The sequence below is a fragment of the Equus przewalskii genome, chromosome 2 (assembly GCF_037783145.1).
Source record: "Equus przewalskii isolate Varuska chromosome 2, EquPr2, whole genome shotgun sequence".
In the NCBI taxonomy this organism is placed as follows: Eukaryota; Metazoa; Chordata; class Mammalia; order Perissodactyla; family Equidae; genus Equus; species Equus przewalskii.
The window spans coordinates 10,016,345-10,041,086 of NC_091832.1; the positions used below are offsets into that span (position 1 = coordinate 10,016,345).

General features: G+C 48.5%; 1 protein-coding gene across 5 annotated transcripts in view; it reads left to right on the forward strand.

Moving 5' to 3' along the window:
• AGBL4 (AGBL carboxypeptidase 4) overlaps window positions 1-24,742 on the forward strand; it is a 1,226,144-nt gene that overhangs the window by 1,076,417 nt on the left and 124,985 nt on the right. For all 5 annotated transcript variants that reach the window (XM_070609700.1, XM_070609702.1, XM_070609701.1 and 2 more), the window contains one exon: window positions 16,381-16,470. In XM_070609700.1, the coding sequence (XP_070465801.1) occupies window positions 16,381-16,470 (90 nt within the window). The remainder of the gene's footprint in view (window positions 1-16,380; window positions 16,471-24,742) is intronic.

Here is a 24,742-nt window from a genome sequence, read left to right on the forward strand (position 1 = left end):
GGCTCCAACTCAACCACAGAGAACAGCTGGTTTGGGGGACGCTCTTGCCCGGAGACCTGGGCTGTGCAGCTGGTACTCGCTAGTCTAGCAGCACCTCACCCATCCAGCACCAGCATCGTCTTTGTTAAACTCTCCAGATTGCTCGAATGTACTCCTCTCAGCCCCCAGGCTCCCGAGACAAATTTGCTTTCAGTGTTTGTAATGTTGCCTGGTCGTAGAGGGTAAATTCTGGAGGGCAGCCCTGTGATGGCGTCACCCCGTCATCTCAGGCGTCAGGCTCACACACGGAGCACAAGATGTGTGAGTGGAATGGATGCACCTTCCCTGACCGGGGGTGTCCTCTCAGACCCTTGAGTGGAGAGGTGGGGGCTGTGGAACCGGTTTGGTCCTGAGTGTGAGCCCTGGCCCTCCTCGCCAGCCGTGTAGTGGGGACAAGGGAGAGCTGGGGGGAAGTTGATTGACATCCAGAAGGCAGCTGGGTGACTGCAAAGGAGGTGGGCCAGAGAGGTCCCAGGGATGGGAAAGGGCAGGTCCCACAGATGCATCCACCCAGTGCGGTCACCCCCACTGTGGCGCTGGTTGTACTGAGCAGGCCCCACATCCCAGTGCTGTCAGGGTGCCCCTCCCTGACAGAGACAGGCCAGCCTGTTGCTGCCCTGTCAGAGCTCCTGAGGCACGTTGGTCCACTGCCAACTGCCACCTGCTTCCTCGTGATGTGTTCATGTGTCAGGCAGTGAAGCACCGTGTCCTGGGAGGGCTCCAGTCTCTTTATGGTGACTTCACCAGTTCCCATCCTGTGTCACTCTGTGCTCATAGACTAGCTCTCAAAAGATAAGCTTCACTCCTTCTTCCAGAAATCGGGAGGTATCTCTCTGTCAGCCCATCATCCCCAACAGGTACTCCCGAGACTTGGCAGGACCTTTAATGTGGGGACTTTGTGTCTGGAGTTGGGTTGACCTCAGCCCTTTTCTGCTTCCTTCTGGCTCTTTGCTGTGATCCAGGTGTGTTAGGTTATAAGGATGGGAAGCTCTGGATAAGTGAGGCACTGAAGTGTAAGAGAAGGAGCACTGGGTTTTGGAGACAGAATGACCTAGTTCGACCCTGGCCTGGCTACTCACCGCCTGTGGAGTCTGTAGGATGGGGATCAGAGCACCTGCTCTCTAGGAGGCTGCCCGGCTGGAAGGAGATGAGATGTCCAACATGCCCCCTGGTGTCTGCACAGATCAGATCTCACCTGCAGTGGCTTCCCTTCCCTTCTCTCCTAGCCTCCCAGGAACCTCGTTCCCAACCGGGCATGGAGGTATTTGGGTCCCTCCATGTCCGTGATTGCAAGTGTACTAATCTTCCTCCTCCATCTTTTCAAGAATGCCCCTTCTCCCTCTCCTCCTGCACGTGACTTCCATTTCCGCTGTAAATCCGATCTGTGATCTCTGAGCTTTGCGTGTTCCCGGAAACGCTGCGCCTCTGTCATCTTACTACTTGCCCTGTTCCCAGGAAGGGACTGTGCCTGTGAGAATTTCTCTGCTTGATGTATGCGTCTCTTCTTGTCCACTCACCCCTATGCCCTCTCCTCCTTGTTGTGACCTGTGTGGTCTAATCAGAGCCATCCCAAGCCAGCTCCTGGGTCCTGCACACCTCCTGGATCACAGCACTTTAGAACTGGGGAGGGCGGGATGGGGGGGGGCGCCAAGAGACCACTAGCCCTGCCCCTTCCCCATGCAGATGATGTAGCAAGAAGACCGAGACCAGAGAGCAGAGGGCCTGGCCCACACTCACACTGGACCAGGGGTTCTCAGCTGTGACTGTGAGTTAGAAGAATAATGAACCTGAACCCTCGCTCCCCGCCCTTGGCTGGGGCAGGGGTTGGGGGGTGAAGTTCAGGCATCAGTATTTCTGAAAAGCTCCCCAGGTGGTTCTCATATGCAGGCAGGGCTGAGAACCAGAGAATAGAATGTGTTTCTTACCTGTGTATTAGCCTCACATATCTGGAGAAAATTGTCAAATAGCAATCCTTGGGGGACTGCTTCTGAGGCGGGGGGCTTGTCACAAGGGAGGGCCCCAAGATGAGCATCACCTTCTGCAGACAGGATATACCCAAGTGGGTATTAGTAATCACTACTTATTTTATTTAACAAACACATTTTATTTAAGATTTGCTAGATGCCAGACACTGTTCTAAGTCCTTTACAAATACCAACTCATGCACTCCTCATAGCATGACTATGAGAGAGTCAACTATGAACTCTATTTTACAGATGAGAAGACTGAGGCACAGAGTGGGGAAGTAATTTGCCCAAGGTCACACAGTCAGAGAGTGGTGGAGTCACTGCTCAGTGCCTAAGTCCCTGCTTGTGACCATTATGCTAAATCTCCTCTCCACTCCTCAGCCCACACGTGTGCGGCCAGCAGCACCTTCGGGCCGCAGGGCCTTCCTAGATGAAAGAGCCTGCCAGAAGGGGGCTGAGGCTTCCGAAGTCTGTGACACCAGAGGCTGCCTCTGTGGAGCGCCTGTGACTTACATGCCTTTCCTCACTGTCCTCTGATGATGCCATGGTTCAGCAGCTTACCTCTGTCACACGGCTGCAAACCCAGGTCTGCCCATCTCCAGTCCCATGTGCCCCAGGTATCTTTGGAGGCAGAATGTCCTAGAAGCCTTATCCTAGGAGCATATAACACCACTCTATAAAAACACCCTCTGGAAATAAGTTCTTGTAAATTAAGTTTTTATAATTTATTTTATTCAAGAAAAGCTCTATTCAATCCAAATCACGAAGCCATGAAGATGGTAGGGATACATAACTTCCTAACTCAGGTTAACAGGGTTTATCTCTTTAGGCAGCTGCAGGAATATCAATTATGGAAATCGATGCAAGTAGTCAGCTCCGCGCTTGTGCGCCACACTGCAGAAGCTCGCCCTTGCCTCGTGCAGATGGGCCCCGGGAGGCCTTGCTGCTCCGGTGGACTGCCTGGCTAGGGGACATTGACGACCTGCCCGGTCAGACACTAGAGCGTCGTTTACTGAGAACTTGGCCAGTCCAGTTTTCCAGTAGTGTGCCTTGGGCTTGAGCAGCCTGCCGTGTCTCTGTTCCATTCTGTAGAGGCCTTGCCATGAGCCCAATGGTGATGCTATCGTCCAGAATTTAGTGCACAGGGTGGAGAAGTTATCCAAGAACTGATCACATGTTTCTGATCTAACATGTGAAAATGCAATTCACTGTGAGACCTTGATCAAGTCATTTTCTCTCTTGGCACCTTGGCTGTAAAATGGGGGAGATTAGCTAGACCATACTTCTAATCATCTCTGTTCTGTGACCTGCTGTGTAACATCAGGTAGCATCCTTAACTTCTCTGATCCTTATAGTAGTAGAAACATCCTCATTGGAACAAAAAAGAATTACTACAGGGAGAGTTGGCGTTAAGCGTAGCTGATTGCTTGTTAATCCACTCACAATAGTATATGTTTTAAATCCATTTTTGAGGACTGCTACCTGCCAGGTGGCTTCCTCACAGAGTTCATATCGTTTTGACACAGTCCTTTCGTTTCAGCCACATTGGTGCGGCTGCTCTAACACAACTGTTTTGATATGGGGACGTTTTGACACAGCTGAGAAAACAAACCATTACACCTTCAGCTCTTTAAAAAACATTACCAAATAATGTGCCAAGGAGACATTCCAGGCTACTTCCCCTCATCCCAGAACTTCCACATCCCTCATCTCTACTTCTGCAAGGGGTCTCAGGGAGGGGAGCGAGAGGAGGGGCTGGGCTGGGGTGGGCCCTGGGTCGGGCTGGCAACGAGGGAAGCAGGGCAGTAATGGCATTGGTGGCATTGGTGGGAGTGAAGGACAGTGAGATCAAAGCTGTGTGGGCGTGGGATCTGCTTCACAGGCACCTGGTAATTTTCAAAAGCAATTTTATATTTAGATGCAGCCGTTTCAAAAGTCTTACCTCAAAACAACCATGTCAAAATGCCCTTGTCTGTCTCAGACAAAGGAAATGAATGCCAGGAAGAGGTGAACCAGACAGCTTCTGTCCCCAAAAGCTCAGTCACTGGAGAGGAAAGGCGGGGACTGAGAGAGAAGCAAATTACTATTATAATAGCTGTAATAGCAGAAGGGGCTGGGAGGAAACAGGGCAGAGAGTGCCTGACTCTGCCTGGGAGTGAGAAGGCTTCCTGGGGGAGCGGTCACTGGGAGCCCAAGAATTATTTGTCGAATGACTAACAATAGCAAATGTTAACTGAGGGTTTACCATGTGACGAGCACTGTTTTCAGTGTTTTATTTTAACTCATTTAGTCCTCACAACTACCCAATAATATGAATATTATCATCATTCCCATTTTATGGATGAGAAGAGCGAGGCACCCAGAGGTCCGGTGACTTTCCCAAGGCCACACAGCCAGTAAGTGGCAGAGCCAGGATTCGAAATGAGGCACAGTCATACCTGAGGTCCTGCTCACACTGCTCTCACCCTGTGGCCTCTCCAAGAGGAAACCAAAATCTGGGATGGGGGAGGAGGAGGCAGGAGGAACACAGGCTTTGACACTGATCAGATTGGGGTCCGCTCTGTTCTCTCAGCCTCCCGGCTCTATGACCTCGGACAGTTCGCTGACCCCCACCACCTGTCTAGTCTTATTCCTTTGGCCCTCACCCTCCCCAGCATGTGTCACTCCATACTGGTTAGCTGTGTTTATTGACTAGACAAATATGCAGTCAGTGTGTGTAGCTGCCAGGTGCCACGTCAGACCTGGGTCCACAGCGGTTAATAAGCAAAGTTCCCGCCGCCGTGGAGCTACCGTTCTTGTGGGAGGAGCCCTGAGGGGTAAGGAGCCAGCCCCACGGAACCCAGGGGAGTCCTCCAGACGGAGAGCAGAGGAACTAGAAGGAAACCAGTGTGAGGAGGCAGGATGAGCAAGTGAGAGAGGGGCCAGAGGTGAGGGTGGGGCATGGGTGGGGGAGAAGCAGGACGGGTCCTAGCCTGGGTTAGTTTCTAGTGCCCAGGGAAGCCAGCACAGGACTGGAAGCAGAAGAGTGAGACCACGGTCCCTGAGAAGGGACAGCAGGGCAGAGGCTGCTGCTGTGGTTCACACAGCACACGAGGGTGGGGGAGTTGGCAACAGAAATATCTCCCTATTGAGCCCAAAGTGCTTCCTAAACTGTAAAGTCATGGGTATATGGGAGTTTATTTATTATAATTACCCTTATTTTCCCCTTAATGCTGATCCTTCCCTGCCTTCCTTGGCTGTTGCTATTCTGTAGTCTATTTAACCAGCTCATGGGTGAGGCATGAGCTGGTTCATTTTCTCAGAGCCCAGAACAATCCAGCCTCTTCGGCTCCTCGGAAGATGTTGTGTTGAGAGAGGAAAAAAAATTACACTCTTTAATAGAAATACTTTTCCTTCATTAAATGAAATCTCCAAAGCCCAGTAGCATTTTCGGTGCTTATATAAAGATGCCAGTGGGGATTTGAGATTGAAAGTGGTATTTTTATACAAGTCAATGAAGATCTCAATAGGAAAGAAAGAACACTCTTCAAATCTAAATTCCTCCAGCGTCAGGCAAGACAGGTCTTCGGCTCAGGGCCTGGATCGCATTACTCCCAGCTCTACTAGGAAACTCTTTTCCTGAAGCACTTTGAGGGTTCCTAAATGTTGGTGCTCTGTTTGGGGAGATTGTATTAATAGTGTCTTTCTGAGACTGCAAACCATTCAACATAAATTTCTGCTTGCACCTCAGCTCTGATAACTTTGTACAAAAACTCAGGAATTTGTAGGAGTTTGAGTCAGAAGCAGATGTGTGCATGTGACTGAGCACGTGTACCTACAGAGCATCTTTTACCTGATATACCTGGGGAAGGAGCTTTCCCCTTGGAGGTGTCAGAAAAAAGAGTGGGCTCAGGAGATAGAAAGACCGGGTTCAAATTCCAGCTGAGACTCTTGCTAGCTGGGTTGGCCCTGGGCAATGCACGTCACCTCAGATTTGTTATCTGTGATATGAGGAAAACAATACAATTCTCGCCAGGCCTGGTGAGACCTGGATTATAGTGTATAAAATATACCTGGCACACAGTAACTGCTCAAAACCTGGTCCTTTTCAACCACCCCTCACCTGACTGCTGTATTATAACCTACTAGAATATCCATTTCACAGCAATTATTCTGCTTATCTTTTGTTAAGTAATAACATCCCCCACCCACAAATTTAGTGCTTACAATGATAATTGCTGTGTACAATCACGCGTTGCTTAAGATCCAAGATACATTCTGAGAAATGTGTCCTTAGCTGATTTTGTCGTTGTGTGAACTTCATAGAGTGCACTTACACAGACCTAGATGGCACAGCCTATCACACACCCAGGCTCTATGGTACTGATCTTCTGGGACCACCGTCGTACATGCGGTCTTTGGTTGACGGAAATGTCGTTGTGCGGTGCACGACTGCATTTTGCAGAGTCTGTGGTCTGACCCTTCTTCTCTGCTCCAGGCTGTCTGGACCTTCAGGTGGGCTGACTCCAACAGCTAATTTTACAGATGGAAAAACAGAGATGAGAGTTGGCGTAGGGAAGGCGTCCCTCTGGAGCTACATAGCAAGTTTCTGAACACCACCACTGTGCCAGGCCCTGCGACAGGGGAACAAACGGAAAGGCACTAACTTGTGAGTTGGTGAGACCCCCGGAAGGCAGTAAAACTGCTGGCAGGATTCAACTTATGTTCCTCAACAGCTGGTTGCTTGGGTCCCTCAGCGAAATGTGAATCTGGCCCTCACTGGCCTTGCCCTCAACTCCCTGGGGCATGAGGCAGGGCTCCTCCCTCTGCCGGGCTGAGGGAGGGTGTGCCTAGCAGCCAGCAGGCAAGCCCGATAAATGGCGTCTATTAAAAGCGAGGTTAGTGCTGTGCTCGCCTCCTGGCATCCTGGTGCCTTCCGCGTCGCCCGCATTACCAGGAAAGCAGGAGAGGGCTCCTCTGGTGATGACCAGGCTGGCTGAACTCTCGCCTTTCACTGTGGAAAAATCCATTACTGAGAAGTCATTTGTCAAAGCCAACTGTTTAGCTGCTTTAATTTGCATATTTATCAAGTTTGATTAGAATGTATTGTCTTCGACTTTCATCCCAGCTTTCACCTCTTCTAGCCCTCTTTTCCTGGGGAAACTGTTTTTGTTGTCCTTGTTAGGAAAGGGCACAGCGTAATTCAATTTGCATTTGCTAATAAGCCCAAAACTGAACGTGGTGAGGAATTTCTGGAGGCTGGGGGAGAGGAAAGGCAGAGCCCAAGTTGGGACAGCCTGGGCACTCAGGTCTAACCTGATAAGCTGATTCAACCAAAGGGCAACAAGTATTCTACAAGCGTTCCACGAGTGTTTATTGAGCACCTTCTGTGTGCGAGGCACTGGGAATACAAACCGTGAAAAAGACAGGCAGAGCCATGGCTCTGGTGTTGCTTAGAGTCCAGCGACCTCAGTTTCTGCATCTGTAAGATCAAGTGGTTGGACCCAGTGACTCCTAGGTGGCTGTAGACCATTTCGGGTCATGTGCATAGACCCGATGCATTATCTCGGTTAATTCTTACAAGATCCCTATGAGGTTGACATCACATCCTCATTTTGCAGAGGAAAAAATGAGCGATCTTGGAGCTCAAGGTCAGGTATGGCAGGACTCAGATTTCACTCTCCTGTCTGACTCTAAAAGTTGAGTTTATAACCACAAAGCCAGGCTTCATCTTTCTTCTCCACTCGTCTTTGAGCTCCTCGAGGGCAGGGACAGTGACTCCTCTGCATATCCTCAGGGACCAGCCCAAAGTTTGGCATATGGTCAGCGTTAGACAATATGTATGGAACTGAACTGAAAAAGAAAGTCCTTCATCCTCTGCCTTCTTGTCTTCGGGAAATCAGAACTGCCCTGCTCTCCTCAGCTGTCTCAGCTAAAGGCTGGTGTAGCAGACACTGTGTGTGCCACCCTGATCCCCCTTCAGGACCAGGTCTCAGGAGTGTTGGTGGCTGACCGCTCACAGCTGAGTCCCTCCCTGGAAATTGAACTCAGCCAAAGGAAGCTGCCTTGCCTGAGGTTACACCCTGCCCTGGGGGCAGCCCACATCCAGAAGCCAGTCAATGCAGGGCACAGAGGCAGCCCCATTGCCTTCTGGGACAGCTGTGAAGGGGCCTCCTGGCCCAAACCTCCGCAGGGGATTGACTGAAGTCACTGTGGAGACTGTCCCAGTCCTGCCTAAGTCGCACATCTCACAGGTTTTCCAAGAGCAATTCCAGGTAAAGCTCCCGCACGGGAATCTCAGGTCTCCCGGCCTCCTTCCCAGGAGAGCCACCTCAGCAGGTGCTCTGAGCGGGTGGCTCTGGTTCCGGCCTTCTGGAGGTGCTTCCAGGGTGCTGGGATCAATATAGGTCGTGGCAGGCAGAGCCCTCCTGCCAGTAAGTAGCCTGCCCCCAGAAGGCTGCCTGCCTACCTGCTCCCAGGCCTAGAGGACCAGCCCACGGCAAGGAGGCTAAAACTGCTGAGCCCACAGAGGCAGCCCTCTGAGGAGTGCTGCTCCCCTGACTGTCAGGTGACGGCTGGCCCTAGCCCTTGGTCCCTCAGGCGCATCGCTTTCGGCTTTCCTTCTCTTCCCTGGCAGGCATCCACTGGGCCCTTTCCAGGTGCCAGCCTGCATGGACATTTCCCAAGGCAGCCCAGTGTCTTGAGAGGAGGCGGCTTGGACATTGGAGCTCTGTGTCCTGGATTCTAGATCTGGCTCGACCACTTTCTAGCTGTGTGGCCTAGGGCAAGTCACTTGTCCTTTCTGGGCCTCTCCCTTTGTTACTGGCACATTGGGTTCTTATTGTACCCCAGGATAGAAATCAAGAAAGACAACAAACAGGAGTAGGAAAGTCAAAGTTTATTAGCTTGTACACGGGGGAGGCACAAGGGAGCCGGTGCAGAAAGGAAGGGGGCAGGTGACCAGCTGGTTAGGGAGCAGGACTGTAGGGCTTTTTATTAGGCAAAGGCTGGGAAGGAGGCCCTCGTCCTGGCATGTAGGCGGGGTTTTTCTTGCACTTGCACTGTTGTTCGACATGCCACTTCATGTGACACATATATCATTAGCATGCTAGCTCTCCACCCCTGGGTATGATTTTTACTGTGCTAATGGGACTAAGGTCCCCTTCAGACAACTCCTGCGTGCTAGGGCGCATGCGTAAGCTGGGAAAGTCCCGAGCTGTGGAATGTGGCTCTTGGTGGGCTCTATCTGGTTCTCCTAGCTTGCTGATTGGTTAGGGGCCTTATCTTGTTAGGCCAGGGGCCTTGCAGATGACCCTGTTCCTGGTCAGGGACAGCTGGTTCCTGTCTCACCTTCGTCTTCCCAGAGAGGATGTTCTACTCAGTGACCTCACACGCTTTGCAGTTCTGAGGGCCTCTCTGAGTCTCCTGTAAGTCAGAGGCATCCTCCCTGCTTTTTAAAGCCACAAGAGCGGCTTTGACACGTGGTAGACACGTGAGGTGTACCAGAGGCTCCCTTCCCCACAGGCCTGAAACTCCTTAATTAATGCCTCATTTCTCATCAGGAGTGTTTCTCTGTCCTGAGCATTCTCTTTTCAGTGGTAATCCCTGTTCTCTTCTCCATCTCACTGAGGGTACAGCATTCGATCCCCAACCCTGGAGCAGGAATGAGCAACCTCTTAGACAGGAGTTTTCAGGCTGTGGGTGATCTGAACCTGGCTGAGGGAATGTGACCCACAGGGCAGCGGGGTTGGGGAGTTGGAGAGCTGAAAATCAGCTTTGCCAACACTACTGTTGTCTCAAGATGGCCCAGCGGCTCAGAAGAGCAGATGCTGGGCACTAGGCAGAGCAGGTCTGGGTTGTGGCTTTTGGTCCTGCCTGAGCAAGGCAGCAAATTATTAAAGACCACGTGAGGGGTCCAGATGAACTCTGTGAGTTCAGAGGTGGGTGAGGGCACTGCAATCTGGTGGTATCTGGAAAGGCTCCATGAAGGAGTTGGGGCGAAGATAGAAAGTCTAAGAAATTGAAGGTTTGCTCGGGAAGATAGTGACAACGCCAGTCTGAATAAAGTAGAATGTTCCTATAGGGGCTTATAGAATGTTCAACCGGGGGCTACTTTGCTTCTGAGGAGAGTTGGGACATTTAGTGATGTCTGAAGCTATTTTCGATTGTCATAACTGGGAGGAGAGTGGTCCTGGCATCTAGTGGGTAGAGGCTGGAGATCCATCCTATAATCCACAGCACAGCACCCCCACACAAAGAGTCACCCCACTGAAGATGTGCATAGTGCTGAGAAAACCTATTTTTGTGCCTTGTTGTTCAATAAATGGGGCCTGCTGTTACAGGCAAAGCCATGGGGCAGAGAGTTAAAGTCTTGCTTAAGATTTATCTCGTGAGCTGGGAATTATTATTCTCATTTTATAAGGAACTGAGTTTCAGAATGTGTAAGTAATTTGCCCAAGGCCTCACAGCCAGTAATCTATAGGGCCTGGATATGAGTCCTGGCCTGTCTGCCCGGAAAGCCAGCAGGCTTTCCATTTGACCCCTTCAGGGGTCCCTTCAGGGGACAGAAGAAACACAGGGACCAATGTCCTGCTCAGTCTCCCTCATCCAGCTCTGCCCTCCTGTTAGCTTCCGCCTTAGTCAGCTTAGCTGAGCCAGCCCTGGATGTCCGCTTTCATTGTCTCATCTCTACCCAAATGCATTCACTGGTCCTCCAGTGCCTCCAAGAAAGCTCCACTGATGCCTCCTAAACCTACACTTTCTCATAAAATTGTATATAAGAAATTATGCCCCTTGAGCATATTCTCACTATAATTCAGAGCTTCTGTTCCCTCTTTATTGTCCCTATCAACAACAGAGTGATATCCTCATGTTATCTTCAACATGACATATTTGTAGGGGAAAGTACAGAGTTATTATGCTGATGAAGTCAGATACAACACAACATTAATAACAGGGCTGGCCTAGGGCAAGTCCTGGGTGAATGTTAGTTTCTCCGCCCTCCTCAGAGGAGGCACACCTGGGCAGAGTCTGGAAGCTGAGTAGGAGTAAGCCAGACAGATGAGATGCGGGCTGGCATTCTAGGCAGAGAGAAAAGCATGTCCCCAAGTGTGGAGGTGTGGGGGAGCATTCATGTGGCAGAGCTGCTGATGGTTAGCTGAGGCTGGGGCCTGGGGAAGGGGCTGAAGAGGTGGGCGGCCACCAGCTACCAGAGACCAGGGATGCCATGAGGGAGGGTGGACTTGTCCGGAGGACAGCAGAGAGCTACTGAAGGGTTATAAGCAGAGGAAGTCGTGTGCTCCCGTTTGCATTTTAGAAGATCACTCTGGTGGCTGGGTGGAGGATGGACTGGCAGGGACAGTGCCAGCATAAGAAGAGCAGTGATGAGGCTATCTAGTCCTGAGCAGGCCTTCAGACAGGTACCAGCTAACCACGCTGTTATGGCTGCCAGGATTTCTTTTTCTCCAGCCTAGTGGTACTGTGGACCTGTTTGGAGCCTGGAGTATTACAGAAAAGACAGCCACTGATCTGGTTTGGAAACCAATAGGAGGGCATTCTATTGACTTTATGATGCCTTCAGGGATCAATAAGTCAAGAAAATGAGGAAGGCTTAGATGGTAAAAAAAAAAATCCCTCTCCTGCTGTAGCATTGCACATTCCCCTCCCAGTTCACCAGCCCCTTCTCCGTTCATGGACACCTCACTCCCTATGACAGGTTATCGTCAGAGTTATTGTCAAGAGAGATAGGAAACCAAACTGACAATGTGAACTCCTGGGAGAATTTTGTCCTCAGAGGGCCCAGCTAGTGCTCTCTGGGGCCTCTTGGCATCTTCTAGAACCTCCACCAACCACAGATCTTCTGATAATTGACCAGGTCAATTGAGGCTCTCACCCCATCTTGGCACCAAGGTCACGGGTCTGGTCCTCACTCAGGCTTGGCATCAATAGATAAGATGCAAAGTTCCTTAAGTTTTACAGATCAACAAGGGAAAGTGCAGTTACCTCTAGGGGGATTAATTAGTTATCTACTGCTGCCTAACAAATTATTCTAGAATTCAGGTCTTAAAACAACAAACACTTATTATCTCTCCATTTCTCTTGGTCAGGAATGCGGAAGCAGCTTGGCTGGGTGGTTCTGGGTCAGGATCTCTCATGAGGTTTCAGTAAGCTGTCGGCCAGGGCTGCACTCAGCTGGGACTGGAGGATGACCTTCCGAGCTCACTCACATGGTCATGGCCGGCCTCAGTTCCTCTTGCCTGTTGTCTGAGTACTTTAGTTCTTCACCATGGACCTCTCCACAGGCTACCTGAGTGTTCTCATGTCATGGCAGCTGGATTCCCCCAGAGTGAGTGATGAGAGAGAGAGAGAGTACACCCAAGACGGAAGCCACAGTCTTTTTATGGCCTAATCTCAAAAGGGGCACATGAGCAGTTTTATATTGTTCTATGTGTTAGAGGAAGTCTCTACGTCCAGCCCACACTGAAGGGGTGGGAGTTCATCTCCACCTCTTGAAGGGGGGAGAAGAACCAAGAATTTGGGGATGTATTTTTAAAACTGCCACAAGGACCCGAGTTAATCCCCAAGAGGTGACATGACACAGTGGTTAAGAGCATAGATTTGAGATTCATAAAGACCTGGGTTTAATCGTGGCCCCTACATTTGTTATTTATCCAGGTTTAGACAAGTCATTTGACCTTTCTAGCCCTCAATTTCCTAATCTATAAAATAGGGGTAAGAATAGGAGGTGTTTCGTTGGGTTGCTATGAAAATTAAATAAGATCATATGTATAAAGTGCCTGGCACAGAATAAGTATTGAATAAATGTGACTTAATTGCTATTGTAACTGGGTCATATTATTGTCCTCCTTCACAAGACACAGAATAGCACAGATGTTAAGAACTCAGCTGGAGTCAGACTGCCTGGGTGGGGCCTCTGGCTCTGCCAGTCATTTGCTATGTGAACTAGGGTGAATCACTTAATGTCTCTTGGCTTTGGTTTTCTGTAAAACGAAGATAATAATAGCTAGTGCCTGGCCACCTAATAGGTGTTCAATAAACATTTTATGAATAAGGAAATAATGGATGATAGAGGGATATAATGTGTGTGTGTGTGTGTGTGTGTGTGTGTGTTGGGAGACTACACAAAGTACATTTGACTTCCAATGCCTTCTGTTAACTGGGGAACCTGGTGTGACTGTCCCGGCTCCACTTGAGTGTGCCCTTGTACCCTTGAGCATGTCACCCTCCATGGGCTTCCAGTTTTATCATCCCTTCTGGGTTGTTCTTGGTCTAGTCATTCAGCTTCCTTTCCACCTTCGCTTTGTTCAAGCACACATCCTCATCATCCCTGCCGCCTCCACCAAGACTGTGTTCATTGGCTTTGCAGGAGTCTGGAGATTCAGTGACAGGAGGTGGGGGTGTCCCATGTCACACCACCTCAGAGCTGCTACATTACCTTAAATTGATTTTGCAAATGAAAGCTAAAAGCTAAGCAAAGGCGACCCATCCATTTTGCCTAAAGATGATTATAATGCTCTTTTACGGCCTCCTAAATGACAAAGCAATTTGTTACCTGCCTACATCAACATTTGCTTATATTAGTACCCGAGAGGCTTGATTTTTATTAGCCCCACGTTATCATTTTATGAAGACCCAGGGGCTCAGTAAAATTAGTGTGCAAATAGAATGCCCATTTTGCATTTCCCTGTGGTCAGCAGAAATGCTGAATGCAATTGAGTTGATAGCAGGTCAGGAGAGACATCCATAAAGGCAGCCTTCACTGAGGGCCTCGGTAATGCCATTTATCATCTCTGGACTGCTGGGATAGATGGGGTCAATGTTAGACAGTATTTTTTAAAAGGGCTTGGTGGCATTTTGTTTTTTGTTTTTTAAGTGAAAAAGCAAAATAAATACTATCTTGTAGCTGAACTTCCGTCAGCAATAAGGGATGAAACTAAACTCTCTTGTGTACATGGTAGAGGGAAAGGCAGCAGATGCAGAATCTGCTATTGGTAGTGGATCCAGGAGGAGACAGATAGGGGAGTGAGAGGGACACTGGTCTCCGAGCTGGGACTTGACTGTACCACTGCCAGCTGCATGACCCTGGGCACGCCCCTTCCATCTGTGAACCTCAGTTCCCGCCCCTGTAAGATGGGGTTAACACCGTCCTCCTCACAAAGGCATGATGAAGAGTAAATAAGATAATGCGTGTCTAAATTTCTTTATAAACCACGATCTGTGCAAGTATTTTTAATTTATTAATTCAATAGTCAGTTCCTGAGCAGTTCCTGGGAAATACACCACGAAAGTCACAGTTTCTCCCTGGAGGAGCTAATATTCAGTCCAGGAAGCGTTCCGGTGTCTAACTCATCTTTTAAACTATAAACTTCTTTGGAGCAGCTGAGCCTTCTCTCCCTGTCCCTTTGTTCCGAAAAGTGCCTGGCATAGAGCTGAGCAGAGTGAGTTCTCAAGAACATATTTTGGCTCCATTACATTTCTCGCTGCCTTTCAGAGGTCTAGTATTAGGGACGGGGTAACCTCAACCTCTGCTGGTCACCCCAATAGACCAAGCAACTCAAAGCTTTTAGAACCAGGCTTACTAGAGTTAATATGTTTCATTTTAATGTCTGACATTGGTGCATCCACTGTTGGGATTATGAACCACATTCAAAATGACCTGTCGCTAGCATTTGAGAAGCAGAAAGCCTGTGAATTATTTCTACCTGCCCCCCACCCCTGATCATCCTCTAACATGGGTGGAATCCTTTAATCCAACTTCTCTCAGTGTTCATTTCTGAATTTCCTTCCAGTCTATGTCAATTCATCCTTCTTCTGCCTGTGCTGAGTGCCATCTCCCTGCCCCTTCTTTCTGGGACTATCACTCTTGGCTACCGTTTTTGTCTAATAATATCTTTGCCCGATAGCTAAACTTTATTATACAAATGAGACTTCTATAGAGGCAGCAAGAACGTGTGGTCTGATTTGGGGCCATATTTTTCTATGTCTTTGCATGTCTAAAAGTCTTTATTGGACGCTGGATATTGTGAATTACACGTTGTTGGCTATCTGGATTTTGTTGTCTTCCTTTAAAGAGAGTTGGGCTTTGTATAGCAGGCATTTGAGTTTCTTCTGTTTGGTTTGATCCTTTTGAGATTGATTTTAAAGTTTTGTTAGTGAGTCTAGAATAGTTTAGCCCCACCACTAAGGCATTGCCCTTCTGGGGTCTCTACCGAATGCCCTGAATGATCAATGAGCTTCCATTTTGGAGGCGAGAATTCAAATGATCCCTAGCCCCGCGTGTGCCCTGAGAATGGTGCCGTTCACAGCAACCTGGTCATTTTTTTATGACATTGTGGAGGTTCACCCTCTGCATGCACATCTTGGGACCTAACAAAGACTCATTAAGACCCATTTACATATTTCTGGAACGCTTTTCCTACAGAGCTCTCTCTTCTCTGAAACTTACAGAGTTTCCCCGTAACTACCACCTGCTTCTGACTCTCTGAACTTCGATCTCAGTGAGACTTCCATGCTTTGCTCAGGGTACCCCTCTCTACTTTTTGGTCTGCGATGGGCCTCCAGGAAAACAGCCAGGGCAATCACAGGGTACCCCTCATTTGTTTCTCTTTTCTCATGGGTTGGTATTGCTCTGCCTCTTGTCCAATGTCTGAAAACAGCTGTTTTGTATACTTTGTCCAATTTTCTAGTCACTGAAGGTGAAAGAGAAATCTGGCCCCTATTACTTCATCAGGGCCAGACAAGCTCTACCCCTACCTATTAGCTGTGTGACCTAGAACACGTTATATAACCTCTCTGAGCCTCTGTTTCTGCCTCTATAAAAGGAGTTTAATGTGCATGTTTTTGTAAGGATTATAAATAATGTATATAATGTGCCTGACACAAAAGGGGCTAATTAAATGGCAGCTGCTATTACTATTACTAATATAAATGGATACCTTCTTTACTCCATTTACTGAATGTTTAATGTGTACTATGCAATATATAAGCTTGTTTAATCATTACAACAACTCTATGAAGTGGGTATTATTATCCATTTTTATAGATTAGCAAATTGAAACTCAGAAAGGCTATACAACTGGCCTAGCGTCATGGTCAGTGAATCTGGGATTGGACTTCACTCCTATGACTTCTTCAGATGATTGTAATATTCACATGATCAGTTGCACCTAGGAACGAGAATGTAGTCTTTTAATATTGGGTAGGCAGGGGCATAATTTGATTAGTCAGCAATGACTGGGCCTTAAGGGTTCTAAGCCAATGATTTAAGAGATAAATGTATAGCACCCAGCCCATTCCCTACCCCCCTCCCACTTCCAACCCATAGTGTCAGCTTTTCCTGCCTTCCTTTGTAAACTTTTTCCATTTTACCTTACAGAGAACCTTCGGGAAGGGGCAGAGCAGAAGGTGGTATTCATCACGGGACGAGTCCACCCAGGGGAAACACCCTCTTCATTTGTGTGCCAAGGTGAGTTGCAGGATCTCACCAGCATCCTGTGCCTACCCCCACATCTGTGATGTCTCTGCGATGGTCTCCAGGACAGTGTGGTCACATGCAGAGCCATTATCTTGGATGGGAATTTACTTCACTTCTTTAAAGAGGTTACACCTGATCTCCACTAGGATTTATTTCAATAAATATTTGTTGACAACATGGATGGATGGATGGATGGATGGATGGATGGATGGATGAATGATTAGGTAGGGCTAAATTGAGTTCTCTCTTATGTGCTATGTTGAGGATGAGCCTACAGAGCCATCTCCACTCCCTAGCTTTGTTTCACTCGTCCAGTGGTTTACAACAAGAAATCTGACTCCGGGTCAATATGCATGTTGGTAGAAGGGTGGTGAACTGGGAAAGTAAGGACTGAAAATTATCTCTTCACTCTATCAGTCAGTCATTTAACAAACAACTTTTGAAATAACTACCATGAGCAAGGTGCCATGCTTGGTAAGCATAGAGATAAATAAGACACAATTTCTCTTCTCAAATCTATCTCTTTATAATTGCATTTTCATTTATTATTAAATATTTAATCCATATAAATATATATTTAGTCAGCAGTATATATATACGTGCATGCATATAAATTCAATTAGTCAGCAACATAAATGTATTTAATAAGTAATATATAAATAATAATTCATTGAATGCCCAGGTACCCACTAGCTTACGACGCAGAATATTATCTACTCCTTTTAAGTTCTTTGTGCTCCTTCCTACCTCCCCCCTCACACACATAACCGTCAGCTTGAATTTTGTATTTATCTTTCATTATTTTTCTTAATGGTTTTACTGTATATATAAGCTTTGCTAGACAATGTGTTTTTGAGTGTTGCATGTTTTTGAACTTTATAAAAATGGTATCATTCTGTGTGCATTGACACTTGTTTTCACCCAATACCCATGTTGGTGAGTATAGCTGTTTTCTCCGTGTATTCTGCCCCATGTCTGCCTGTACCTCAATACCTCAACCTCCCTATCTATTTTCATGGAGATGGACAATGAAGCTGTTTACAGTGGTTGTTTTTCTTTCAGACAATGCTGATACAAATGTTCTTATATGTGTCACTTTATGAACATGTGCAAATACTTTTGCAGGGTGTATGACCATGGAATGTAATTGCTGGGTCATAGGATACGTGCATTTAGATGTTTCCACTACTACAAGCAATGTATGAATTCCTTCTGTTGTACATTCTTGCCAATACTTTTGCATTTTTACTTATCTAGTAAGTATATTATATTTAAAACATATGCTACTATATATGTGCCAACCACTGTTCTAAGTACTTTACATATTTTAAGTATTTATTTTTATTAATTTAATTATATTAATTTTTCTATGTCATGGGAAGTATATTTTTTTAGTTACAAACGTAATTTTATTTATTTATTTTTTAATTGTGATTTTAGTTTTTATAGCAGTCATGTTGGTTTATAACATTCTATAACTTTCAGATGTATATCATAATATGTTTCGAATTCTGTGTAGGTTACATCATGTAATCCAAAGACTAATTGTAATCCATCACCACACATGTGTGCCTAATTACCCCTTTTGTCCTCCTCCCTCCCCCCATGGAATATATTAACTATCTTTTTACATACGAGAAAACTGAAATTTGAATAAGTCAAGTATTTTATCTCATTTTAACTTCAAAATGACCATGAGGTCTTAGGGACATGAAAACACCTGCAGAGGTTCTAGAACTTGAGGGCAGCATGCCGTTGTGGAGGAATCTGGGGATTTTGCATCAGACAATGTTGGTGTCAAATATTGGCTCTGCCACTTCCTAGCAGTGTGACTTCAGTTCCTCAATTGTAAAAGAGATTCAGATAACAATACCTACCTGAGAAGGCTGGTGTGAAACTGGCGTGAGACCAATGCAAGCAAGCCCCCAGTCCTGCGCCTGGCACACAGCAGGCACTCAACAGATGTCTCCTCCTTCCCCGTGGGGACCTCAGAAGGTCTAGTGGGTAATGTGCTTTGTAAACTATAAGGCATGATGCAAATAAATACGGGTTTGATTTTCCCCGTTCATAGTTTTCCGGTGCTGTCATTAGGCACGACTGCCTCCCCTTTGTTTCAGACGAGGAGACAGAGTTCAGGGAGGGGAAGTGATTGCCCAGAGACTAGCAGCTGCTGAGAGGCACGGCTGGGCCGCCCCAACTCCTCGCCCCAGTCACCTTAGCTTACTCCACGGCATTCTCACTTCCAGCCTCTTTCCTCCCCAGCGCTGTCCTTGCAGTAACCTCTCGCAGGTCCCTCCTGGTTTCACCAACCCCTTTACTTGCAGCCATCTGTCAGTTACTAAACTTGGCAGCAGACCTGTTCCCCCAGCCCATCAGAGGCAGCTATTCTGTCCTTGTTTGTAAAAAGAAGTAGCCTTGCCATCAATACCTTCGTCTCTGGGAGCTCCATCTCCGGTGCCCACCTCCCCTGTGGGCAGCAGACAGAGGGAAGGGTCACTACCTGATTTTACAGATGAGGCCTGAGGTACAGAGAAATTGAGCAGATCTCAGGTGCTCTCTCTGTTGACTCGGCTTTTCCAAAAATGAATCTGGATGGTGCTCGGTTAACAGACTCCGTGCTGTCCTGCAGGCTTTCAGTCAATGTTTGCTCCTTGGCAGAGCCTTTTAATGCCTTCCCACTACCCTCTCAAGATAAATTCCAAACTCCTTGGCATGACATTCACAACCCTCCATGCTCTGGCTCTTGCCAGATTCTCTGGTCTCAGCCTCATTATATCCCAGTCCTTCTCAACTTAATCCCCGAATGGCCAATCTTTTCCCCACCACTGGGCCTTTGCACCTGCTGCTCTTCTCCTGCGGCTCCTTGCCACCTGGCAAACACCTCCCATCTCCCAAGGCTGATTTCAAGTGCCCTCTGTGGGCCACCCTGGCCCACTCCCTCCAGCCTCCTGCTTTGTGCCTGCAATGTGAGTTACCCATCTATATTGCCCTCATTTGTTATATATTTGATTAATATTTGTTTCTTTCCCTTTAAACCATGAACTGTTTGAGGCCTAGGGCTCAGTCTTCAAGTGTCATTTTCTACATCTGCCAAATGGGGATTATCTCGTGCATCTCATGGGGCCGTTGTGAGGAACAAATGCTGTGTTGGCTCTGGGATGTTGAATCTCAGTTCAGAAAGAGGAACCTCAAGGTCACACAGCCAGTAAATAGCAGAAGGGGACTTTGAATCTGGGTCTCCCAAGCCCTGAGATGCTCTCTTGCCCCACTCAGGGATGGGATATGCTAGAAGGCTAAGATTTGTGCCTGGAACAGCACAGTGCTCTGGCCACCCCACAACAATTGACAAGCATTTTACAGATGAGGGTGTGGAGGCTCAGGGAAGTGAAGTGGCTTACCCAAGGCCACACAGCTAACTCATGGCAGATGTCGCCCTGAGACCCATCTCCCCAACCCCGGTCTTCCTCTCTCCCTATGTCTGTAACTGTCCCTTGAGACACACAATTCATCCTTCCTTGAGGAGGAAGTGATCCAAGGTCACTGAGCCCCTGGGGTCAGCCTGGATCACAGCTCCACAGGGCTCGGCTGGGCTCTCCTCCTCAGGCCCCGCCCTCAGCTGGACCTGCCTCCCCACCCTGCCTGGTTGCGGGGAAGGCAGGAGAGTCCAAGGCCTGGAAGGACAATGGCTGAGATACCTTCTGTTCTGTTAACTCCTCTTTCCCATTAAGCAGCTCAGTGACCTTGAATGAGGAACAGACATGCGGGGCCTGATCGTCCCCATCTGGCTGGGACCACAGTTCTTGCAGTCGAGCTGCTGACGCATCTGCTGCTGGGAGTGGAGTGAAGCCATGTCCTCGCAGAGCTCTGCAGAGGGTGGCTTTAAGGGAGGCGGGGCTTTGATCTCCTCAAGGCTCTGCTTGGTGGTGGGATGGCTGATTCTCAGTCACCCCTCTGCTGCCTCAAACCCTGCTCCTGGCCTCTGTGAGGCCAGACCATCCTCGTCCTCCAGCTACACCATGAGAGGTCAGAGGAGCCCCATAACAGAGTGTGGGTGACATCATCACTGGAGCTGGACCGCCTGGGCCTGGATCCCAGCTCTGCCACTTAGTACAGTATGACCTTGGGGATGTTCCAAGGCCTCTCAGTGCCTCAGGTCCTTTATCTTGAAAAGGAAATAGTAATAGGAATCCTACTTCATGGGGTTGTTGTGAAGATTAAATGAGTTAATATCCATAAGACATTTAGGACGTTGTCTGGAATACAGTAAGCGTTAAATAAGTGTTATTCATAGGGGAGGAGGTAGCACATCTTGAGCACTGAGTAGGTGCCAGGTACAGTTTCTCTAATCCTTCCTGGGAACCTAAGCCCAGGTGTGTGATTTCTGTACCATGCACCCCTGGCCCCTGCTTCCTCACTGCCTTCCTGAGAGCCAGTAGCTGAGCCCTCAGGTAGTCTTCTCCTCAGGAGAAGGAGAGGGAAGACACACACACGCACATGCACACACACACCCACACACCATGCGCTTACAACCGCCAGGACCACTAGGACCAAGTAGTACCTAATATTTCCGGCAATGGAGCGATAACCTTTGCCCCTTCCTCCTCCCTCCGCTCCCCCGTCCTGCTCTCCTCATGCCTCTGTCCTTCACCAGTTCCCCCTCTTCTCTCTACGTTTATCCCACACAACCTTACAGTATAAGCATCCACTAGATCCACTAAGGGCTTGTGATGGGTCCTTTCACGTCCCTAAGCCTCTGTCTTTTCATCTGTGCAATGGGCAGAGCTGGGGTGAGAGGGTGAGAACTCAGACTCTGAACTTCAGGCTCTTCAGGGCCAGACTCCCTGCGATTCCACAATTTGGGCCCTTAGGCTCGGCTGAGGGGCCAGGTCAGTGGCGGGCCTAGAGTGGCTGCTGTCATGTGACCCACCCTCTGAGCGCAGCAGAGACCCCTGACTGCCTTTCTTCAGACCTGACCTCTTCGCACTGCAGTATCCTGCCTCTTAGCAGAGAACAGCAACAGTAAACCTTACACAGAACTCTCTAGAGAGAAAGTCATGCAGGCACATATGCAAATCATTCTGCAAGTCACATGCAAATAGACTCCTGGCTCTTCCCATCTTGCTTTAATGGAAAGGGCACCACTTCGAAGTCAGTAGAACTGGATCTGAATCCCATCTAGACCCCTGTGAGACACTCAGCACCTGACTTTGCTTCCCTATCTGTAAGATGGAACCAGTAGAATTACAGGTCAGTCCAGCTACTGAGCATACAGAGCCCGTCACTGGTCCCTCTGTATTCGCTCATTTCCCACGTATGTAGTCATTTTGGGGTCCCCTTTCCCTGAGATTGTGTGATTTCAGTGAAGAGTTCTGATGCTCTTGGGGTGGTAGACAAATAATGTCGTCATCGGTGGCACCATCTATCCACACTGCTTCCCCTTCCCCACTGCATCCTGATGACTCTCTGGGCCTTGGTCACTGCAGAGTCCAGCAGGTCACCACCACATCGGATCTTGGTTTCTGACTGCAAGCCTCTTTGCGTTTGCTGGCTCTCTGCTGTGTCTGCCCCCTACCTCTGCCCCATCTGCCTTCAGGACATGGAGCCCTCTGTTGTTATTACTTCCCTCCAGACCGCATTCCACGCTGCAGCCAGGGGAGCTCTGTAAAGACTAGCTCTGACCCTGTACCTTGCAATGGCTCGCATAGTCCCTCCATATTCCTCAGTTGGACCAGCAAACTCCCGTTTACCTCTCCTTCCCTCTCCATCCTCCCCTCCCCACACCTTCAGCCAAATAAATAAGAGCAATGATTAAAACAACGCACATCTGCACTGCCTATATGCCAGGCGCTTTGCTTATATTAACTCACTGAGATCTTCACAATAACCCACATGGTAATTATTATCATTCTTTCCTTCTTAACTGATCAGGAAACCAAGGAACTGATTAAGCGGTTAAGGCCATACAGCTAGTCAAACCGAGATAGTCCAGTTTCAGAGTCTGTGCCTTTAATGTGGAAGCTGTGCCCCTGGAATTGAACTCTCCGTGAGCAAGCAGGCCGTCTTCTTCCCTGCCTTCCAGGCTTTGTGTAGGAATTGCGGTGCCTGGAACACCTTCTCCCAGCACCTCTTCCATCTGGCCCACTCTCTTCATCCCTTAAGTCTCTGTTCTCCAGGGCCCCTTCCTGAGCCCCAGGCTGGATCAGGAGCCCCCTCTGGGGTCTCACAGCTCTCTTTGCCAGTCAGTACAGAGGGGAGTTGCTTTCCTGCCATGTGCCCTCTGAGGCAGGGCCCTCTTATGCATCTTGGAAAGCCAAGCCTATGGCACAGACCTGCCCTGAGAGTGTTTGTGGAATGAGTGATTATTGGCTCAACTAACCCTATACTTTGTCAAGCTCAAATGGATTCCTGGGGGCCAATCTACCAATGGGCATTTGTTAGGTACCTTCTCATGCCCTGCTCTGAACCAAGCACACCAGGAGAAATAACAACAATAAAAGCTCATTTGTGGTTTGCCCAGCGAGGTCCATGGTGGCCACGCCAAGGTCAGCAGAGGCAATGATCTCTGCTGCCCAGCTTTCATTTGAGATCCTTTACTGCTTTTCCTTCTCCTCCAGCTCCTCTAGCCTCCAGCCTTCCTGTGCCCCTGCTTTCTTCACCCTCCTGATTAAATCAAAGGGAAGGACCCGGCAGACCTGTTCACTGAAGGGACAGACTGATCTTAAGGGGGCTGACTGTCTCCCAGCAGGAGGGAGATTGTTCTCCTCACTTGACAGATGAAGACTCTTCTGCTTTGGGGAGAGAAATAAAATAGATGGAATCCTAGACTGTCAGTGTGGGACGTGTCCTTGGAAATTACTGAGTTCTTTCTCCTAATTTAAAGACAAGAGCAGGCCGAGAAGCTTTCTGGAGGTCACCCAGTCACTGAGCCGAAACTTGGACCCAGATTCTCTGACTGCTGCTGTGTTGGCTTCTCCAGCTCGGTATCCTTGTCCCCAAATCCCATAGTTAGTAAACCTCACAGACCAGGACGCCTAGTTCCAAAATCCATCCTGTTTTGCACTCCCCCCGCTGCCCCTCAACCTTTGATCTAAATGAGTTTATTAACTCACATCACAGTTTCCAGGTGCTGTCTCAGGCAGTTAAAATACAGGAGTTCTAACCCAGGCACACAGCAGTCTTCCAGATTACGTATTATTATCCCTGCATCAAGATGAGAAAATTGGTCAGAGAAAGCTAGTAACTTCTCTAGCTAATAGCCAGCTAGGATTCGAATACAGGTTCCCAAGTCTGTGCTCTTTCTGCTTCCCCAGTCCATGCAACGCTTTTGGCCCATGGCTGGGGATGGCATTTCCTTTCCATTCCTACTTTCTCCAACATTTCTCCTCATATTCCTCTCCGCTTACCACCCCTCCCCGACACCAAAAAAGAAAAAAAAAATGAAAGATCTCCCAATTTCCTGATCAATGGGAATGATTCCTGTTGAACTGTATCTGACCTCAAGCCAAGAGATGAGTCTAAAACCTCACCTCTCTTTGCCCCACACTCACTTCCGGGAGAAGGAGCTCAGAGTGGCTGTAGCCTCTGGTCTGGCTTTGTTTCCTCTCATCCTTTTATTAGCTGCCTAATTGGCAGCCCGATTAATCTGCTCATCTGTGAAGGAGGACGGATCACAATGAGCCACTCCATTTCCAGAAGCCATTCTCTGAGGCAGCGTGGCCAGGCCCTGAGTGCAGGCTGGCTCCTTGATGGAGGGCTGCCCCGGGAGCTGGGGTCAATTAGCGGACAGATTAAGCAATTATTAGCCCCTAACAAGGGTGCCTGGCATCATTACCCTGTCTGTTTACTGGCAAACTGCAGCTTTAATATGAAGACCAACAAATAAATTAGGGCATCTGCTCTACCGCCGTGTCGGCCGAGAAGGAAATCATGTCCAACTGGCTTTCGGCTGCTGCTGATTCTCAGCCCTGGCCTAATGAAAAGCCTGAGATGTCCCTCACTGGTCACAGCAGCTTTGGAATGTGCTCTGGAGCAGTTTCTCATTCCAAGAGCTAAGTGCCTGCCGCTGGGCACAGGGATTGTTCTTCGTTATCCTGCTGTCATCCTCTGGTCTGTCTGTCAAAACCTACTTATCTTTCAGGGCCCAGCTCAGAAGCTCCTTTCTCCTTGATGCCTTTCCTCCTCTCCAGTGGGAAAGGACTTCCCCTTCTGCATTTTGGGGGGGTTTTGTGCTCTCCTATCCCTTTCCAGCATTACAGTCATTTCA